Source organism: Misgurnus anguillicaudatus, chromosome 2 (genome assembly GCF_027580225.2).
Source record: "Misgurnus anguillicaudatus chromosome 2, ASM2758022v2, whole genome shotgun sequence".
Lineage (NCBI taxonomy): Eukaryota > Metazoa > Chordata > Actinopteri > Cypriniformes > Cobitidae > Misgurnus > Misgurnus anguillicaudatus.
In genome coordinates this window covers 22018825-22042056 of record NC_073338.2, presented here as the reverse complement: position 1 = coordinate 22042056, position 23232 = coordinate 22018825, and the positions used below count along the sequence as shown (strand labels likewise).

At 34.3% G+C, this 23232-nt stretch overlaps 1 protein-coding gene across 1 annotated transcript; it reads right to left on the bottom strand.

Moving 5' to 3' along the window:
* Positions 1 to 1266: 1266 nt before the first annotated feature.
* On the bottom strand, positions 1267 to 14547 carry LOC129442079 (uncharacterized). The gene is made up of 8 exons (XM_073858184.1): positions 14395 to 14547; positions 13965 to 14288; positions 10026 to 10187; positions 8995 to 9103; positions 7570 to 7607; positions 2191 to 2529; positions 1796 to 1882; positions 1267 to 1632 (listed from the first exon to the last, which is right to left on the bottom strand). The coding sequence occupies exons 1-8, from the start codon at positions 14435 to 14437 to the stop codon at positions 1493 to 1495; spliced, it is 1242 nt and encodes a 413-aa protein (XP_073714285.1). The 5' UTR covers positions 14438 to 14547; the 3' UTR covers positions 1267 to 1492.
* Positions 14548 to 23232: the final 8685 nt, after the last annotated feature.

Below are 23232 nucleotides of genomic sequence, written 5' to 3'. Positions count from 1 at the left end.
TGTAAAAAGTAATATCTAAAGCTAACTTATAAAAATTGAGGCAAGTGGCTGCATTTGATGTTTTAAGTTGAGTCAACTTGTAGCCTTTTTTAAGTATAATAAACACAATAATTTTACTTAATACAAACGCAACAAAATTAAGTTGAGTTAACTTTTAGTTCTAGTATTACTCGGTTTAATTTACTTTTCTTGGTACAGGTAACTTTTTTATGGTTTGTTCTTATCTAACTCAAAGATGAAACAAAAACTCTTCTAAATCTCGAAGATAAATGAACATTAAAGAGTTAAAAACACATAAAATAGCATTTAAATTTCACTGTCCAAATGCAGTCCCATCCAAAGCATGCTGGGAAATACGAGTCTACTGCCTAGTTAGCTATGTTTACTAAAATCTTTCATTTCCTTCTTACAAATGTAAGTGGATTATACATGATAAAATAAAGCTGAATTTACTCATTAAGGTGTTCATTTAGAATAACTCAAATTATTCATCTTTTTATGTTATTTTAACTCAAAGTTTGATTAAAAAAAACAAGAATTATTATTTTTTTTAATATAGTTTACTAGTTTTATCTTTGTTAAATCTAAGACACAGAAACACTTTTTACAGTGAAAGTGACTCTTAAAATTGCAATTATGAATAAATTAAAGATTATAATAATCTCCCAAACAATATCAACCAGTATCAGATTATAAAATATTGTAATAAAAACATTATTTAATGTATGTATCCAAAATAAGTACTGATTATGTGATTTGATCAGATTTTATTTTATTTTTATGATTAAGGTGATTTCAAAGAAAACAACAATAGAAAAGATAGATTGCAAAGGAAAAGCAAAAACACACAGATGCATGCTATATAATGTTGCATTGTTATTTTATAATATTGCATTGCTTAGTTTAAAGACAAAAAACAAAACATTCATTAATGTTATACAAGAAAATCTATATTATCCATTTATTAAAACCAAAATGTGATTGAACAAAAAATAATTGGAAACAATAAAACATACCAGTACACGTGTGAAAACATTTATTAGCTAAAGTTACTTTTCATACAAAATAAAAGTAATTTTTTGCATAACATATGAGTTTGTGCTGTGTGTAATTATTATGTATATATAAATACACACACACACATTCATGTATGTATTTAAGAAATATTTACATGTGTATATATATATTTATTTATATTTTTATATATTTTAAATATATATAAATTAAAAAACGATATTTAAATAAAACATTTCTTAAATGTATATGCATGTGTGTGTTTAAATATACATAATATTTACACACATCACAAACTCATATATTATGCAAAAAATTACTCTTATTTTGTATGAGATTAATCTATGCCCAGCCCTAAAAAGAACACTTTAAAAAATGACTGAAAATCGCTAAAGTAAAGATCACCAAATTTAAGTGCCGAAAATAATATTTTTGAATATTGTGGATGTTTTGAATGTTTAGGTCATGAATTTAGCCCCTAAGTGCTTTCATTTTTCTTTCCAAATCTTCTCTTGAAAAGATAAAGAGAGACAGCGACAAAATATAGTCCGTTCTTCATGAGCATTATACCATATGCATAGAGAAACAGATACAGACTGGGTGCTTCATCCGTGGTTTCTATAATAGAAAAAAGCACATTTAAATCTGTTACACATACTGTATATGTCTGTTTTTATTGTTCATGTAACAACAGTTTTGTTTTTGGTTATTTAATTTTGAGCCATTAAGGTACCATGTGATTCAAATGAATGCAAGTTAGACAATTTATGCATTTATTCACCTGATTTCTGCTTTTGCTCTGTGTTCTCCGTTGTTGGTGGACATGTTGCTTCGACAGGATCAACCCCACTCCCAGGTGAACTTGTACCTTCATTAAACATCAGAAAATTATTTTAATTATTTAATATGTAGGCTACACATGTACAGTATATATAGCCTAAAAAAATCTATGTTAAATTATTTTACAGTTTTGTTCATCAATCTTCATATAACACTATACTTATGTTCAGCAAATAAGTGAAACAAGTAAATAAAAAAATCTATAAAGACAATTTTAAGCAGTAGAAATGTATTTATTTAATTAAGATGAATTGTTTAAACTACAGTCCTTGGCATGTTACAGGAACTGTGTAAAGTTTTTGTTACCTTACACCTATTAGTGTTTTTTCAAATTACCTTCATCTATGTAGGCTGTTTTGGGATCTGTGGTTCCTTCATGTTTAACAGAACATTTGTATTTGTTGTTTTTGATTGTGTTTTCATCTACGGTAATCATACTTGTCACAAAAACCGTTGGAGGGTTATCTTTGCCAACTTCGTCCCTCTGTTCAATGACTTGTTCATCTGGCACGTTAGCCCAGTCTCCTCCTGTTGAGGTCTTTGTTTGCCATGTGAATTTCACCAGGTCAGGAAACATTTTACTGGCTTGACATACCATTGTTCTTTTATCACCTTGGATTTTTGATGGTTTGTATGCCTTCAGAGTTGGCACATTAACCTTGTCCTTTCCCACATCTTCAGAGAGAAACATGCACATTTTAGCAGATGCTTTTATTAAATATGACTTGCAAATAAGGTAAACATTTGTCTTAGGGACCAACAATAAACATCATTACATCGATAACCAACAGGCAAAACTAATTTGTGACCCCACCTGTAAAACCTCGACTAAAGTCGCATAATCTAATTGTAAGATTATGGGGTGGTTTCCAAGATAGAGATTATTTTAAAACAGGACTATCCTTTGTTTAATTAGGACATATAACTAGTTTTAACAACACTGAAAAAATGATTCATTCATCAAGGTAAGTGGTTGCAATCAATTTATTTAAGATACATTTAAACAAAAGTTTTTTTGTTTTGTTTTGCTTTTTTTGTTTAAATGTAGCTTAAATAAATTAATTGCAACCACTTACCTTAAAATGAGTAAATTGAATGAATCATTTTTTTCAGTGAAACATGCCTTACTAAAGACATTACTTGTGTGCATTTTGAGGCAAAAAAAGGCACTGATGTATTTTAAGATATGTCAGTGCAAGTTGTTTTCAGTTTGGACAGCTCTTACATTTATTTTACCCTAGGACTAGTCTGATCCCTATCTGGGAAAGGTCAAAGTTATAAAAATGATAAAATATGTCATTTGTGTCTATTAAGATAGTTAGAATAAACTAAGCCTTCAAGATTCAATACTTAAATTTTTAGTTGTAATGTGATAAATACTGAAACTGACAATGATTTTATTGGCACTATACATTTTATAAATATCTGCACTTGGTAAAACATTGATTTTGTTCATCTTTATTCACTTTACATGCACTATAAAAATGCAGCATTTTTGTCAAATCAACATATATTTTTATGTTACTTTGATTTAACAAATTATAACAAATTGAATAAAACAAAACAATTTCAACTTGTTTTTATAAGTTATGTCAACTTATCACAAGTCAAAGTTTAAAATAGAAGGTTGAATTGACTTGGCAAAACCAAGTTGTTTTAACGTCATGCGGCATATTTTTACAGTGATGATTATTGTATCATTCATTTCAGGAACCCCTTTTCTGTCATTAAAAACACTGACAGGCATAATGTTTGTACGTTAACAATAAAGTAATCATAACAAAATAATTAACATTTTGCTTTCTGGATCCATAAAATCTTAGTTTGTTTAACTTGTTTAAATCAATAAACTTCAAAATTCAAGTTAAATTAGCTTTAAATTATCAGTACAAAATGCTGGAATTCAGTACAGTACAAAATCCTTGCACCTGGAAATTGTGGATTATTTAATTTTGGTAAAAGAATAAAAGCTGATGAGTCATATAAACTGTTGTTAATAAAATATCTTAGAGTTTTAATCTCTTTGTAGTATTATTATGTTGTTCTGTTGTAAATGATAGTTTAAAGTAACCTTTCAGTTAATGTTTGCTTTGGCATTCAACTCGTATTTCGCTTCACTACAGTGACAATATATGAAGAGTTTTGTTGCAAAACGAGATAACCACCGTTTTTTAATTGTTCAGAAATCTCGTTTTTTGGTTGTGCATTCCAATTAATTTCAATGCAACTGCAGTTGGTTTGTTTTGATTTAAACCTTCATAACTTAAAAAATACAGCTAAGTAGCACCATAAAACAAAATAATAACATTATAAGATAATAATAAACATGTTTTGACAAAAATGTTAAAAAATGGATTTCTCTCGTTTTGAAACGAAACTCTTCTTATATATAAACAATCTAGTTTACTGTGTGCTCTTGTGGAGAATTAGTTTCATTTATTGATTATAATAGAGTCAGTCATGAATTCCTTCCTACTCCAAGTTTGGTGAACTTAACTATTTAAGTTCAGTCGATATGACCACAAAGTTAAGCAATCTTAAATTTAGTTTTGAGAGACCAATTACTCATTTGAATTGAGGGAACAAGTTTATTCAATCAACTCAGTTCAGTCAACTTAGGGTTTTCAGTGAAGTGAGAACAGTCCATAATACCAAATTGCACAAGCGACAATAAGGTAGTGCCGCAAGGCATGAACATTTTTTCATGTCATCACCGAAATTTCAGGATCAACTTATCAATTTTGTAGCTCAACTTCTGAAAAGATAATCATTTAAAGCTGCTCTTATGGAAAAAACTGGTGCCTGATGATCTCCAAATCTGAAATCTGAATATGACGCATGCAGCAAAGCGTAACTAACAGAAGATGATGTAGATAAACAGATGACACTCACAAAAATAAAGTTTTCATATATTAACGGTAGGACAATTTACTAAATATCTTCATGAAACATGATCTTTATATAATATCAGAATAATTTTTGGCATAAAAGAATAATCTATCATTTTGACCCAAACAGTGTATTTTTGGCTTTTGCTACAAATATACAAGTGCTACTTATGCATGGTTTTGTGGTCCAGAGTCATTATCATTATAAAATTTTTGACGAAAGTGGCATTTAGTGACTTTTGCATTTGAGCCTTTCATATATGTACAGTACTGTGCAAAAGTCTTAGGCCACCACTACCAGGCTTGTTGTTTTAGAAGTTTTAATGTCCATCCATAATTTTTTTCAATTTATTTATTAAGATACAAACAGAAAATACAGGAAATATGTACAAAAAAATAAAAATTTAATTTTCAGGACTAAATGTCTTTTTTAGGCATCGTCTGGGTTTAGTGTGACCTCTCTTGGCACGAAACACATCTTGAGATTTTTTGAGAGACTGAAGTCCTGAAGTCATTCGATTAGAACTACAAATTAGGATTTAATTTCATTTAAGTATAAGAGATCCTGCAGTTTCCTGCTATTGCTCAAGTGGAAGGGGAGTTTACCCTAAAAACTTCACACTTTAGCTTATACTTTTATACAGTTTTTAATACTACATACACATTTCCTGTATTTTCTGGTTGTATTCTATTAAAAAGACTGAGAAACAATTATATATGCAATCAATAAATACAAAAATGCAGTCTGCACACTGAAAAATACTGCTCCATACAAAAGTTTATTTAATTAATTAAAAGGCAACGTTTCGACCCTCAGGTCTTCATCAGGCACCTGAGGGTCGAAACGTTGCCTTTTACAGTGTATATATTACAAAATCTGCTCAATTTCTCAAAAACATGACAGAAATTCATCAAATCTTTGACATGGCCTTAGTCAATATTGGTGATAATTTCACCAACTGTTCTATATAGAATGATTTCATGTAAAAAATGTACAAAACATTACTTTAGGTTTTTGCAGGGGCTCATTTCTCTACATATCTGACTATGGGCCAGTTTCACGGACAGGGTTTAGATCCAGGACTAGGCATTAGTTATTTTAGGACATTTAAGATGTTTTTACAAACAAACCTTACAAAAAAAACTATACTGATGTGCATCTTGAGACAAAACAATGGCACTGATATGCTAAAATGCGTCAGTACAAGGTGTTTTGAAAGTAAAGCTCAAACATGCATTTTAGTCTGGGACTACGATAAGCCCTGTCCGGGAAACCACTCCATATGTTTAAAATTATAAAATGTTACATAATTTTGTAAAGAAGAATGCAGTATTGCATTGTTTCCCTACCTGTCACAATCAGTTTTGTTCCAGCTCCAAAGCGTTTAATCCAGTCGCCCACTCAGATTAAATCTATTACAAATACTACAGAATAATGCAACACTTGCTAACCATTAACTAGAATTAATAACTTTATTTTCTTATGTGAATAATCCAAACAGACTGTAATAAGGAACTACCTGGTTATATATCTTTTTAGGTTATTTTCTCTATTGTGAATAAATAATAAAAATTATCTAAATTTCAAGGGCATTTTATATATATCTTTATTGCAAAAATGTCATTTTAAACAAATAGTTTTAATGAATTGAGGTATTTTGGTACTGTATGTTAATTTCAATGTTTTATGCTTTTTGGACATGCGCATCATAATTAAAAAACCTGCTTTACAAAATGTTACGCATTTTCCCATAAATATATCACATATCACTTAAAAACATGAGAATTTCGTCTTTAACTTATTGAGACAGGATAATTATACAGAGGGTTCAATTGTGCTGCAGCTTTAAATATAAGCTTGCTTTAAAGTTGAAATTTCACAAAAACTTTTTTTGAGACCGAAATTCATAAAAATTTTACATGACCTTAGTCAATGTTACAGATATCAAGGAGATTTTTCACACAAGGTTCTTTACTTTATATTTATGATTTTATGTAAAAAATCAAAGAAGCAGTAAATGACCAAAACATGACTTTAGCTGATTTTCACAAGCAGGGTCACATTTTTGTATATGACTTACAAAATAGAACAAATAAAGAAGTAGTTCAACCAAAAATGAAAATTTTGTCATTTTTTACTCAATCTCATCTTGTTGCGAACCTGTTTAAATTTCTTTGTTTTGATGAACACGAAGGAAGATATTTTGAGGAATGTCTGCAACCAAACCCCCATTGGCCCCATTGATTTCCATAAAACAAAATTATGGAGGTCAATGGGGCTTCTGATCGGTCTGGTTACAAACATTACTCAAAATTTCTTCATTTGCGTTCATCAGAATTAAGACATTAAAACAGGTTTGTAACAACATGAGAGTGAGTAAATTATGAAAGAATTTACTTTTTTGGGTGAACTACCCCTTTAAACATGTTTGTGACGGTGGTTTAAATTTTATTATAAAATTTTACATAATTTTGTAAAGAAGAATGCAGTATTGCACCTTTACCTACCTGTCACAATTAGTTTTGTTCCAGATCCAAAGCGTTTGATCAAGTTGCCCACTCAGATTAAGTCTATTACAAATACTACAGAATAACACAAACCCTACTAACCTGCTAGAATAAATTGTAAACACTACTTCAATTTCATTTTTTATGTGAATAAACCCAAACTGATTGTAATTATTCAAGGAACTGCCTGGTTTTAAATCTCCTTAGGTTACTCTCTCTCTCTATTGTTAACTAAAGTATCGTCTAAAAAAAAACTCAAGGGCATTAAAAACGCTTAAAAACGGACAAGCAAACAATAATTATACAAAATTTTCCTTACCTGTCACATACAGTCTGGTGCCCGAACCAAAGACTTTCCTGTCTCCCACAGTCATTTGTTGTTGAACAAAAACTCTTGTGCAGAGCAGATTGTGTGGTAGCCTCTAGTACCCCCATGTACAGTTTCTCTGGAGGTTTGCAAACAATTTGCAAACAATAACTGACCCTTGAAGTGCTTTAACCTTTTTTTTATTAAACTCTGCAGAGAACAGATCCGGCAGCAGATGTTCTGTATACAAAATGTCTTATCACACTGTTGCCAGTAGGGGCTGTAATAGTTTGTTTATTAGACAAGGCAACTCATGATGTCAAAGCTATTTCCACACATACCTTATTCATCTCTGTGCGTGCTGTAACTCTGTCTGATGCAACCACCACTAGCTTAGCTTAGCACAAAGACTGGAAGTAAATGGTTCCAGCTAGCAAATTGCTCCCAATAACTGACAAAATAACGTGAACATTTTCCTATTGCTGTGTTGTGATTTGTATAGTCACAAATAACAAGGTCATATGAGAAACAGCCATCTTTTAACTGTATACATACTGGGAACTATATTCTCAAAAGGTGGAGTGATTTGCTCGCAGCACCCAAGAAACCCCTGGTGAGGAGCAGAGAGTTTGGTCAGAGTTGTGCAAATCACTCCGCCCAAGTAGTAGTGCTTCACCTTCTGAGAATATAGTTCCCAGTATATACTGTTAAAAGATGGCTGTGTCTCCTATCACCTTGTTATTTGTACACAGTGTGACTATACAAATCACAACACACAAATAGAAAAATGTTTGCGTTATTTTGTCACTTATTGGGAGCGGTATGCTAGCTGAAGCTATTCACTTTCAGTCTTTGTGCTAAGCTAAGCTAGCGGGGGCTGCGTCAGACAGAGTTACAGCACGCACAGAGATGAGAAAGGTATGTATGGACTTATCTTACTCTGGGGGATACGGTGAATAAGTTAAAGTCCCAAAATGTGGGCGTGTTCCTTTAAAATTGACCCAATTGTTTTAACCCAACTGCGGGGTCATTATAACCCATGGTTGCATAACAACAACCCAACATTGGGTCATTTTTAACTCAGCATGTGTTTTGTCCAATATTTATCCAACATGGGTTAAAATAATCCAGCATTTATAAGAGTATATTACTCCTATAAATAAATATTCCCTAATAAACCTCCATCAAATATGCAGACTTTTTGAACAAGGCTTCAGTATTTTTAATTTCTGTGTGGCACTGCCACCTGAGATCCAACAAGCGCAGTAATATATTGCAGAATCCTCTGTCTTTAGTCTGGATATTTTCAGAGCTATATTTGACCCTGACTTCTTTTGGATTTGAAATGAATCATCATTAACATCTTTGATAGCAGTTCCACCACTGATTGATGAATATAAAATTCGCTTTAATGTTTCTCCCTCTTTTTGTTGATACCAGTGAATGTAGCTCAGGCAGTTTGAAGGGAATTGGCAGTCTATAATAACTGTTTTATCCTTAGCTTTGACCTCCCACATTTTCTGTTCCAGCTTCTGATCTCCATCCACTATAAGCAAAAACACACATTAACCTAGAAAGCATGATAGAACCCAAGAAAATAACCAACATAAAGGACAAAATACTGAATCACTAAATGAATTACTCATTATTCAATTTTATTGTGTGTGTGTGTGTTAACAAAAATATTTATATGTACATACCTCTAAATATAAGATAAATGAGAAAGTAAAACTGCAGTAATAGAGTCATGGTTACAGAAAGTGTCTGAATAACGTCGGTCTTGGTTCTGGTTAGATTTAATTCCTGTGAGTAACAAATGGGTGGTTTATACTTTTGAGTTTCCGTCCTCCTGCTAGAGTTACATAACAAAATATTATCACACTGTTACCAGTAGGGGCGACACTGGTTTCTTTTCAATGCTTGTAATTCTCAGACAACTGTAAAACTTTTCTGTTATGTAAGTAGTTCACCTGCTTTGGTTATACACATGCACATTTGTGGTTTTTTTTACCCTTACTGTATTTCTATTCCAACAAGCACAGTTATGAATCAGTGCTGCTTCAAACCCAACCAGCACAATATTATATTATTAACAAAAATATCCATTCAGGTTTTTTTTATATTTTTAATTTTAAAATAAACCACTATTTCACTATTTTTATTTGTCTGAAATCACATGAATTGGTTTCTGTGTGTTATGTTTGCCTCACTTCATTGTTCTTGGCCCCTCTGATCCCAGAGATAACAGACAAAGAGACATACGTGTTGTGGTTTGGTGTTGAAGAATGAGTTTTTGTGCAAGTCTTCAGTATATTTACACGCTGTGCTGTCTGAGATCCAACAAGCACAATAATATGTTGCCGAATGTTGTTTGGTCAGATGATTGACTTTTAAAACAAAGCGATTTGATTTGTCCTTTTCTGATTTAAAGGATGAATCCCCAGATTCATTTTGTGTGACTTCGTCACTGATTCTTGAGTACAGAATTCTTTTAAGGGTTTCTCCTTCTTTTTTCTGATACCAGTGGATGTAATGTTCACACTCTTTCGGGAAATCACAGTTAATGATGGCAACTTTCTCCATTGATTTGGTCAGTGAGATTTGCTGATGCATCTCCACGACTCCATCCACTAAAAGAAACACAGACATAGCCTATTGTTAATGGTGGTTATCCTTCTTATAATGCTTTAATGATAACATATACAGCTATTCAAACTTCAAGTCTTACCTCTACATATCAGGTAAATAAGCAATAACAATGATAACTGCAGTTGAAGACTCATGATGTCTGAGAGAGTATGTAGATCTTCTGTCGTTTCTCGTAATGATGAGTGTATTTCTAGAGCAAACAAATTAAAGACCGCTTGAGTTTCCTGTTCTTGTTTATCTGAGTTTATCTCATGCAAGTCCACAGCAGGGTCAGAAATTAACCAGAGCTCAAATATTTGAAATTGATGTCAAACAAAGATATCCACAGTATGTATGGGGTCTCTGCAGACACTGTAATGACCTCTAGTTGTGAACTATATGTACTACTCTCAGGGGGTAGAGGTTTTTTGTATTATCACTCACACCCCTCAGCATGTTCACAACCAGTCCTATATGTATACAATCTATAATAAGCCTCTGTAAGTTGTCGATTTTGTATAGCTGTTCTTGTGCATAGAGAAAGACAATAACATAAAAGTAATTTATATATATATTAAATTGATGTAGATAACTATTGTTAATGCACAGTTGAATGCTTTATTCTGATTGGCTGAGAAATGTTGTTGATTATTTTTCTGTATTTTTAATGTCTTAAATAGGTACCAGAGCAATGTTTGTGGTAAACGTGGTATAAGAAGAATAATTGACTTCGGTCCTTTGAATTATTTGAAAATAATGCACACCTGTGGTGTAATGGCACTCTGCTATGCGTTGTGCCACATTACCACCATGGGTGTGCATTATTTTCAAATAATGGCCCGTCGTCAATTATTCCCTACTTATGTAATGCAGTCCAAAGCAATATGGACATCTCTAAACAAATGTGTGTTATAAATCTTAAATTAAATGGTAGTTTTCCTCTAAAACTGTTCCCTGACAAAGAAAAAAAGCTTTTTATTGTTTTTTCTCCTGCACTTTTATTATGATGCCATTTTTTCATTAGGCCATACAGATTTTATGAGACTAAGCTTTTATTTCTCCATGCTATATACTGTACATTCACATTCGGACAGTTATGAGCAGGACTGCATGTGCAGGACTCCCACTGACCTCTTCAAACAAATGTTTGAAATGTTTTGTTTAAAAATGGTACGATGTAGTGAAAAAATGTTTTATGAAAAGGTAAGAAAACATGCTTCTTTAAAGCAGAGGTTCTCAAATAGGGCTGCGAGATGGTGCCAGGGGCGCTTAAAGAACCTTTAAATGTATTATTTTGTTGAGGAGCTGAAAATGTTTCTTTTTATGGCATCGCTGTGAACAAAAAGATATACAGTTGCAACAGCAGTTTGAAGTATGTTTTTATAAAGTGTGAAGTAGAAATATCATTATTACAAAAATGTTGCTTGCTTTTATTACTTAAGTGACACTAAAATGCTGCTAGAAATGTGTCTTTATTACATTACCTTGGTTTTCCGGAAATGTCTTTATGAGGAAAATGCAATGACACACGAGTGTGTTTGTGATTCATTTCTACCATTCCTTCATTGTAAAAAATGATATCAAATCAACAAGTTACTTTAAGATAACAAATTAAGTTTATTTCAACTTGTTTTTCTAAGTTGTATCAACTTATCACAACTTAAACCTATAGTCAAAACTTAGAAAAATAGGTTGAATTGACTTATGCTGTATTTCTTTTACAGTGTTCTAGTTTTCTGAGAGTAAACAGTACCAGGATGAAACAGGTTGAAACTGTTTAGATATACAGCAAATAATCTAGAAAAATGATTTTGAGATTTTTTATTTATGTTTTTTTTTATTTCTACATCAGCCTTCACTTAAAGGAACAGTATGTAAGAAATGTATATCAATTAATCATAAAATGACCCTGATATGTCACTAGACATTAAGAAATCATTTTTATTTCAAATACTTATATCACTGACAACAGTGGCCCTCAACTGATGTTTATGTTGTCATTTTGTGTATTGGCCACTAGTTGTGTGATTGCAGTACCAGTTTTAGCCACAAGTTTTGTTATTGCAATACCAGTTTTGGCCACAATCCTACATACTGTTCCTTTAACTGCTATACACCAACCTGCTTGTGGTTGCATTATTACTCAGAGATGATCCGTCTTTACTGTAATAACAGTTTCATTCTGGTTTCCTGTTGTGAGTTTCTCTCAGGGTTTATGTATCAGATGTAATAGTTTTATCTCACTGTGGCTGCCATCCCAGGCTGCACAGTAATAAACACCGGCATGCTCCATCTTTATTACTCCAAGTTTTATGTTGTAGTTATTTCCAGCTTTCTGACCTTCAAATTCTTTTGCATCTTTTACGACGCTGCCGGTAGTAGCACTGATGTAAAGCAATCTTTTTAATGCCTCACCGTCTTTCTTTAGGTACCAGTGGACATAACTGTTACTGCCCAGGTCTGTTGCTTCACATTTTATATCTACAGTTTTTCCTTCTTGTTTTATCCAGGACGACTGGGGTTGTTTTAATTTCAACCCTTCAGCACCTGTGATTCAATAAATTGAAAATAAGTAATTTAACTTTTATTAAATTTTATTTAATGGTTGCTACATTCAGATTTGGTTGCTATGATGCTGAAGTGTACTCACCATAGATCATTAAGATGATAACTGTACACACATATATCAGCATCTTTCATTTAGTTATAATAAGAGACTGTAAAGTATGCTTTATGAGATTTCTTGTACCCCCTATGCTGTGTTGTAATAATTTCTGAAATTGTCTGTTTACACTTTGTTGATGTCATTTCCTGAGGCGGAGTTATAATTAATGTCTTTTCCATAAATGATATTATTTATAAATCAAGCAGGAAGTCAACAATAATAAAATGACTCAAATGCTTTAATAAAATGTATTCATCTTTACAACACCTGACAATCAGATGTTTATAATAGATACTGCAAGTAAATTTACTTCAATCTACATAGTTTTAATGTTCAAATCCTCTTTGACAGCTCAACAGCACCACACACTGCTGAAGATGATCTGTGTCAAATATACTTATACAAATATTGCACTTCATTCGCTTTAAATAAAATCTGCTACAAAATGTTTCTCAGTGCAGGAAAATAAACACATATTTCATTTTGTTTAAATCACAAGCTTACATTTACACCTTGAACAAGATTCAAATATATGTTTTCCTGACACTAAACCTAATAAACATGTGTTTAACACACACATACATTCATAAATATATGTAAAGTCTAGACAAAAGTGATGGGAATAGTATATAATACATATTTTCTTTTTGTAACCGATTAAATTAACACATAATGGTACAAAATGGATAGATGAAACTTAAGGTGTTTTTTCAACATTAATTTGCAAAAATGCCAAATAAAGCACTATGCATGTGTTGTGTGACTTTTTATTTTTATTTTTACTGTTTCATTTTAATCATCACATTTCTGAATTATGGCCACTGTTATTTCAAGTAATACATTCTTGAGTAACTGTTGATGCATCACCTTTACACAATGAATTGCGGGTTGCTCAATTAAATTGTCACTTGCTACTGTATTATTTATTTATTTATTTGTAAAAATGTTAATTAAAAAGATTTAGTTACGCTGTTAACTGATAATACGTACAGTAATTGACTAGGGTATGCCTATCTAAAATCTGATGGGGGTCTGTTAATGTCTCTATGAAATAATCCCCTAGGTGATGATGTTAAGCAGCAGGTTTTTGTAAAGATTTCCTCTCTTTATTAACACTGTGTGTTGTCTGAACCCCAGAGCGCACAGTAATACATCCCCGCATCCTCTGGCGCGAGGGCTGAGACAGTGAGGGTCACTTCATTTTGCTTTATCGCTCCAGTGAATCTGCGGCCGAAAGCTTCCTCGGTTTTGGCTGTTGTAGTTCCAGCCTCGAAATGCAGGATCCTCTGGAGAGCTCCACCTGACTGAGCTCTGTACAAGTGAAGAGCTGTGGACTTAAGAGTCGACTGATTCACCAGGCATTTGATTCGAACTGATCTACCTTTTGCTTTAAATGCCTGGCGTTCAGGATACGTGATCTCCTGATTCATACAGTTATCTAAAATCAATAACAGATTCAGTCAACGTGTGTTTATGAACAAGAAATGCAGCAGAATAAAAATTGCTACATAATGCAGCAGAATAAGAAAGGATTGCAATCTCACCTATTAACACAACTAACAGACAACATTTCATCATCCAAGACATTGTGACATTAAACCTGTCATCCAGAAACTTGATGAATTATAAAGGACATTGGACAATCTGACGCTGTCATGATCACGAGCTGTCCTGTGCGCGTATGACGTCATCACCACAACAACGCCTTCACACGAAACAAAACGAACAAGATGCAGGTTAGAGATTAAACGTTATAAACAATTCATATAATAGTGTAAGAGTTTTAAACAAAAAGAAAAATGATAAAGTCGAAGTAAGGCATAAGAAGTGATTTTGAAACCAACCTAAAATACTGCTAGAGAAAACCCACGTTTGAAAAAAACATGCTTACTACACTTGTACGACAAATATGCCTATAAACATTGTAATTTTTGTAGGGGACCTGTATCTTGCAAATGAATTTATCATCTGCCTTTCATTTAAACTGTATTAAACCTGCCCGAATTACATGTGAGCACATTTGTTTTTGAACATGATTTTGTGATCAATATCTGTATTTTAATTTGATTATGTGGAAGAATAAATGTGTAAATAAATAAATAATAAAAATATATGGAGCACACCAATAACATAAAAATATAAAAACTTCTAAAAAAGATCTCTTTGCAAGGTTTTGTCTAGGAATAAGTCTTTATATCAGCTTCTTTATAAAAACCTTAAAGTCATGCTTTTTTATACAAGCAGTTTATATTCTTTATGCTAATGCAATACTTTTTGCTGTGCAAGAGACAATGATTCTCAAACAAAAACTGTGAATAACCAACACACTGCTATTGTAGGTCTATTGCAGAAAGTGAAAGACAAATGTTGCCCCCTTGCGCAATCCAGGTGTCATTACAAATAAAGTCATATTCTTTATTTACTTTACAGACAAATTAGCACAGATACAGTATGTATAGCTACATCACAGAACTGCTCTACAATACAAACACAAGAGTGATGCTGTTTTTGTCTCAGAACCAACAATACGTTTGTATTAAAATGTCATCTGAAGAGATACAGATTCAAATGTTGACATTAAAACATATTGTGTAAATTTGTGTGTCAAAATGTAATATAGTATTGTCTCGAAATAACTAAAGGACACATATTCTGACAGAACAGAGTAGGTTTCCTCAGTTTGCTTTCATGGGCAAAGGATACAAATATTTCAGTGCGTCCTTTTCTAGCCATACACCCGGGACTGTTGGAAAAGATTTGTCAGGTAAGTCTACTGGCGGTAGCACCATTCTGGCCTACCAGAATCTGATTCTCTTCTAGACAGAGTTCATTGGGAACTAGCAGTACACGTAATACCTGCAACCTTTAAACCTGACCAGAGATTTTGGGAACTGAGATGTTGCCCTATGCAGGTCACCAGCTTAGGTGCTGCTCTCAGCTCAACTTATTGAGACAGCTCTCTCTACTAGAACTATGTATGCAAGTGAAGCCTCTTCTCTTTGGTGATGTAAGCTATTCTTTTGGCTCTTGCAAAGAGCAGGAGAGCAGTGCACAGCCCAGGCACACAACAGGGAGATGACAAGCCCAGGTAGGGCTGATGATAGTGGCAGGATTTCTAGGACCACCAGACTCAGGACCACTGGAACAGGCACCTCTGGGACCACCAAAACAGGTACATCTGCATGCCTTTGGAGTGCATGGGTGTCGTGAAATGCAATGTCGCAATGGCTGAGAAGATATGAGTGGAGTCCATGACGGCTGAAGATGTTGGAGTAGCATCGGTAATGGCTGGAGGTTCTGGTGTGGCAGCTATGTTGTGGAAGGGCTGTAGAGAGGAGGTTGCCATAAATACCGGGCTCACGATTCTCAGTTTTGGCCATGCTGGAGTTAGTGATTGGCCAAACTCAATATTCAAAATGTTTGGGGCGATCGTCCCCTACAGTGAGAAACCGGACAGATACAAGGCATAATTCAAAAATTCCATAAATTACCATCATGGATGAGACTTTATTTTGTAGTGATCATTGATCTGTAAATCAAGATGAAATCCAGAAAATCTGTGAAATTGGCAATGTCCAAAAGTTTCTACATGTGGTCCTTGAGGGTTCGAGTTTCCTGGCAAAAACGAATGACGACAACTGCTGGATCCATGGTCGTTCAGTCATTCTGTTATGAATGCTAAGGGATGCGGATCCAGATGTAGTTTAAGGTTTATTACAAATAATCAAGAAACCAGGTAATTCAACACATAAAAGGGGAAGGAACAACAGGAAATAAATATCTGAGTCTCTGTATGTTATGGTTCTAAAATTACTTCTGTTTAATAAACATGACAGCATTTTTAGAAGTTTTGTTAACCTGTAAGAAGTATTAATGGATTCACACATCTTACATACCATGACAATATTACTACTGTTTATTGCTGTGCTCACATAGCAGCTAATTGTATAAAAAGTAATTGTAGTTGATTTCTTGCAGGTTTGGAGGAAGAGTTGTGGTTTATGAAGTTTTTGTGAAGGGTTTGGTTTTTTATAGTCACTGTGCTGATATAGCTGGGCCAGCATGCACAATAATAAACTCCTGAATCTTCTTGTTTTAGCTTTGTGATTTTTAAAACAAAGTGATTTGATGTTTTCTTTTCTGATTTTATTGACTCAAAACCAGTATCATGCTTTGTTGATCCATCGCTGATATCTGAGTACAGCATTCTCTTAAAAGTTTCTCCATCTTTATGTTGATACCAGTGGATATAATACAAGCAGTCTGAAGGGAAATAACAGTCTATAATGGCTAACTTCTCTTCTGCTTTGGTTAGTGAGATTTTCTGTTGCAGCTCAATTGCCTCATTCCCTGCAAAACCAATATGTCAAGCTATTATTTCACAGAAACAATATAACATAAAACATTAGGTAAGATGAAATTGTGTAAGTTTAAAAAATATGTTTTGATTAATTGGATCAATATGATATGACCACATGAAAACACTTACCACTGATTATTAAATAAATAAAGAAAAAAACAAATAATTTCAGAAGAGCACTCATAGTGACAGAGAGAAAGCGTGTGTGTAGAGAGCTTTGTGTCTTTTCATGGGAGGAGTGAAATTCATTTCTACTGTATGTACATTAAACAGGAAGTTGTAATGCTGTCGAGTTCCCTGCCCACATGATAAACTACAGTTTGTATTGTGGTTCATGATACAGATGTTCTTCTAAAAATTTTTAGTAAAGTTCAACACGTTCAATGTTGATTGAACATTTCAGGCATATACAGTTAGATCCACCATAAAAGATTTTGTGCTCTTAAATTCCTTTGCATTTATTTATAGTATGAAATTATGCAGTTGTGTGAGAATAAAATCTGCTCTCAGTTCTCACTTTAATAGAAAAGTACCGAGGCTGATCAGACACCGGCCTGTGTCCAAGTGGCGTTCTATTGACCCCACTGCTCTCCCCTCTGTAACCAGAGCCATCTATGTCTCTTCTTCGATTAGCACCTGTTACGCCCATTGTGCCATATGCCTTGCTCAGGAAGTGACTGGCAAATCCCCTGCTGCCCATATCTACTGGCACCTACACCTGGTCCTCCATCCGTTCCTCCGACAATCCTCCACCAACTCTTGGTATTTCTCCCTCTTTCTCTCTTGAGGCTCCTCCTTCCTCTCCTTCCAGAGCACTGTCAGCTCTAACAAGATCAGTTGTTGATTGCCTCAGAGACTAAGATGATATCAGGTCTCAATTTGGATTGGGTAATGTGTGTTGGGATTTTCAGCCACCTTTCCAGGTCGACTGTCATTGCCCAGTCCCAGGCCATGGAGAGCAAACCTACAGAGCAGTTCTTCAATGCTTTCTGTGGCTTTTGTCCTTGCTTAATGTAGTGAATGGCTTTGGCTGTAGCTTGGATGTATCGGCAGTCCTTGACGTTCTTGCTGATTGCCTCAGCGATAGATTTGAGGACCTGGTTGTGCCTACATTGATACCAGCCCTCATCCAACGCCTTGGAGCAGCTGCTTAGGATGTGTTCTAATGTCCCTATTTTGGAGCACAGGGGGCATGCAGGTGTTTCTATTTTGCCCCATGTGCACAGGTTGGATGGGCTTGGGAGTACATCATAGACCCCCTGAATCAGGAACTTGATCAGGAACTTGGGGTTCCACTTCCAGATGTCCTTTCACGTGAAACTCTGCTCCATCGCCTGCTCACACTTCAGGTGCCCTGCTGCCACATGGCCACTGCTCTGTTTGTTCACTCTTCCTTGTCTTAAGCTCGCACCTCCTCCTGTACCAGTCTCTGCCTTTCCTTTCCGCTTGTCAAGTCATATCAGGTCACTGTTAGGCTCCCAAGTCCAGCTCTGTCTTGCGCCACTGTTCCAAGGATGGCCTTGTGATTCAGTCGAGTTTCTGCTTGCTGGACTGCTCCCTTACTGTCCATACAACTATCCCTGCACCGGACACTTTGGCATCTCTCCATCCAAAGTACTGCAGGTGTTCTCGTGCCTGTGAAATGAGGGACTCCTCCCTGTCTGAGCTAAAAGGGAGCCTGAGCTTGTTGGTATTCCAGTTTGCTTAGGCAAACTTTCTGAGGTCCCCTCAGAAAGTCTTACTCCAGACTTTCTGAGGGGACCTCTGCACTCTGATTTAGCTGCCTTGACCAGCATGTTCATTGCCAGTGCAAAGAAGGTTACTGAGATGGTACAGCCAGTGATTATCCCCACCTCAAGCTGGTGCCAATCAGATGCTAGTTGGCCAGTGGGAACTCTCAAGCTTAACTTGCTGTAATAGTCCAGGATGAGATCTATCACCTTCTGCGGTACATGGTGTTTCTCCAGTGCGACCTCCACCAACTTGTGGGGTATTTAGCCAGCGTTGGTGAGGTCCAGCCATAATACAGCCAGGTCCCATCTGCCTTCTCTTGCTACTGTGATGAGCTGGGTTACCAGACAAATGGGAACTCCTGGTATACCTCACTTTTGGACAGACAAATGTACAGTACAATAAAGCTTTACAATAGTAAACAGTGAAGAAGACAGGTGCAATATTATGGAATATATACAATGTATTGAAAGTGCAGATCCTTAAGTTGTACAGGAATTTGCTTGAGGTTTATTCAATGAGTGTAGGTAGTGTAAACACAAAAGTATTAAAAGTGACATGACCTAGTCTGTGACATATGTATTTTGTTTACTTTGCCATTGTAAAGAATGCTCCCATGTTGAATAATTGCATGTCTGATTTATGTAACCATAATTTCTATGGTTGCATTGCTCAGAGATGATTTGTCTTTACTGTAATAACAGTTTCATTCTGGTTTCCTGTTGTGAGTTTCTCTCAGGGTTTATGTATCAGATGTAATAGTTTTATCTCACTGTGGTTGCCCTCCCAGGCTGCACAGTAATAAACACCAGCATGCTCCTTCTTTATTTCTGCAAGTTTCAGCTCGTAAGAATTTTCAGTTTTCTGGCCTTCAAATTCATTTGCTTCTTTTGTGGTTATGCCAGTAGCAGCACTGATGTAAAGCAATCTTTTTAATGTCTCACCGTCCTTCTTTAGGTACCAGTGGACATAATTATTATTGCTTAGGCCTGATACTTCACATTTGAAAACTACAGTTTTTTTAGCTTGTTTTGTCCAGGATATCTGACTTTGTGTTAATGTCAATCCTTCAACACCTGTGATAAAATAAACGGAAAATAAGCAATTTCATTAAATTTTTCTTTAAAGTAATTTACTGAGTCGTTACATTCTGGTTTATTTACTCTAATACTGCAGTGTACTTACCATAGACCATTAAGATGATAACATTACACAGATATATCAGCATCTTTCATGTAGTTATGTAAAAGACTACAGAAAGCTTTATGATATTCCTTGTACTACAGTGTTGTAATATTTTCTGAAATGGTCCGTTTACACTTTGCTGATGTCATTTCCTGAGGCGGAGTTATAATCCAGCTTTTCAAAATTGCTAAAACACCTTTTTTTGAACTATTGCCCACTTAAATACAAAACATCATTCACAGAACCTCTCAAAATCATTTAATCAGTGCTCAAATCAAGCAATGCTTTCAGATGACACATACAATCAGTCAATATAAAACAGTACAAAGCATTTATTAGACACACACACACACACACACACACACACACACACACACACACACACACACACACACACACACACACACACAAAAGCTTTCCAACTACAAAATAAAAAAAAAGAAAAGAAAATCATCTTACAGTACCAAAAAATGTGCGACTGCAAAATTAAAGTCAATGAGAAATGAATTCTGTCTAAGCATCCCAGTGTCTTCATGCTGGTCTGACCACAAACCTTCATCCACATTAAAGACAAATTTATCCTACAATAAACCATCTTGACAAAACACCACCCCTCTCAAACTAGAGGTCAACTACATTTCCTTTGCGACCCTACTCTTCCTCATACTCTTCCTCTTCATCCACCACCTCTTCCTCATACCTCATAAGAAGTAAATTAGTTTTGGAAATAGTGTCTAACTACCTAAACTTGTTTAAGATTTTGATAGAAGAGAAAATTATTTGAAAAATGGGTTTAGGCCACTGAAAAATTGGTTTGGAGAATGGGGTTTAGTGTTTTAAGAATTCAGAAAAAAAGCCAGTGCCTTTTCAACATAAAAAAGACTTAAAGAATTTGTATTAAAATGGATTCCTCTTTACCACACCTGACTCTTATATCAGATGTTTAAATTGGCGTTTCTTGAAATTATTGTAAGTAGTTTACAAATTCATGAACACTTAAATATTGCTGTAATTTGAAATTGTCTTTAACAGCTCAACAGCACCACACCCTGCTGGAGATGATCTTTGTGTCAAACAAACAAACATTATACAAATACTACAATTATTGCACAACTGTTGTTACACTGTTTACCTTAAAGGTATTAAAGAGTGAGCAAACAAACAAACAAAAGTACTTTATTTAGTAAACAAACATAAAAATGCCCTGTTGTAATGTTGTTCAGGAAGTGTGAAAAACGTCAGGAATTTCATCCCGACTTGCTAAAGGATGAAACTGGGAATATAAGAAACTGGAGAAGGATCAAGTTTATATCCAAATGTGAAAATCGAATTCATACAATCTACAATTACAATATCTGTCAGTTAATGTATAGTGTGTGAGTTCATTTTGTCACTGTGGTTGCTCGTGTCCCAGTAAGCACAGTAGTAAACTGCAGCATGGTTCAGTTTTGTGTTGCTTAGTTTGAGATTATAAAGTTGTGTTTTATCTACAGTGAAATCATTTGCTTGTGGATTATTTGGATCATAGTTGACATTACCAGCTTCACTGATATACAGCAATCTTGACAGAGCTTCACCTTCTCTCTTTTGATACCAATGGATATAATTCCAGGATTGTAAATCCGTCACTTTGCATGGAAAATAGGACGTTTTTCCCACTGCCTTAACCAAAGCTTGTTGATCTTGTTTCAAAGTCACTCCCAGGACAGCTGCTTCATTTAAATAAAACCCAGATGTCAAGACAATTAAATCAATCTGTATCTCACTTTAGGTAAAAGTTGCAATGTTGAAAATGTTAAATGTACAGTACCTGGGATCTCTGAGAGCAGGGAAATATAAATGTACAGTAACATCATTGATCTGGTTCAAATGAGAAATGTACAGTTAACATATTCAGCCTTGTATTTAATGTTTGCTGATGTCATTTCCTGAAAGGTCCTCACCCACTCCAGACAACTTAAGTGAGTGTATTGTTTAACCACCTTAACAAAATGAATTGACGTAGCTCATTTATTTTGCCCCTTGCTATATCGTTTTATTCATTTATTTTTAAGCTAATCTTTAAACTATAATTTAAAGATTGACATATTTAAAATGAGATTTAAAGATTAAGATTAATTACTATTCGTGATTTTATATTTAAAAAGCTAACTATTATTATAGGTTACACTTTATTTTGATAGTCCACTTTAGACATTCCACTAACTATAAATAACTTTGCAACTACATGTCAACTATCTTTCAATAATTTGCAACTATACGTCAACTAACTGTCATTAGAGTATTAGTAGACGGTAAGAGTTAGGGAAGAGGTTTGGGTTAGTGGAATAAGTTGACATGCACCTGCAAAGATACTTATAGACAGTTGAAAGTCTGTTGAGATATCATTGCAATAAAGTGTTAGTAGATATTAAGCAGAAAGTTTACTAATTCTCTAAAGATTTTTAGTTGATAAGTAGTTGCAAAGTTGCTTGTGATTGGTGAAATGTCTAGAGTGGACTATCGAAATAAAGTGTTACCTTATTATACATCAATTATTTCATTTGCACAAGTCACTTGATATAGACCATTTCAAAAGATTTAAACAATTGCTGGTCCAGAAGCACTTCCTGTTTCAGTTTTTTAACACTAGATACATTTTGGGATAAAATGTTATTTTGGTTGTATAGAACTGAATCAAAAAGTTAAACAAAAATCTTAAAGATAATGATATATGCAAAATAAAATAAAAAACAGTCACAAATTGAAACAGGAAGTGTTTCAGTGTTGTTTACATCTTTTGAAATAGTCTATATATTTTATTGTTAACTGATAAAAAATTACAACTGTAGTCATTGCGCAAACAATGCCTAAGTCAGGAGACATATACACTTTGAAACAGTGTTTAAAGTAACACAATGTTTTTCATAAATGTAAATGTCTCTCATGAGGGACTGCTGATAAAATAAACCGGTATTTGGTGATGTCAGCAGGTTTTTGTATAGATTGCCTCTCTTTATTAACACTGTGTGTTGTTTGAACCCCAGCATGCGCAGTAATACATCCCCGCATCCTCTAACATAACGGTTGAGATAGAGAGGGTCACTTGATCACGAATCGATGAAGT

Coding starts and splice junctions, on each gene's coding strand:
- LOC129442079 (XM_073858184.1), bottom strand. CDS start 14,437: ATGTCTTGGATGATGAAATGTTGTCTGTTAGTTGTGTTAATAG. Junction 10,188..13,964: donor GGGTTCAGACAACACACAGT/GTTAATAAAGAG, acceptor TGTTTCTTTTAG/TGGATGGAGTCGTGGAGATG. Junction 7,608..8,994: donor TGCCTGAGCTACATTCACTG/GTATCAACAAAA, acceptor TGTGGGAGACAG/GAAAGTCTTTGGTTCGGGCA.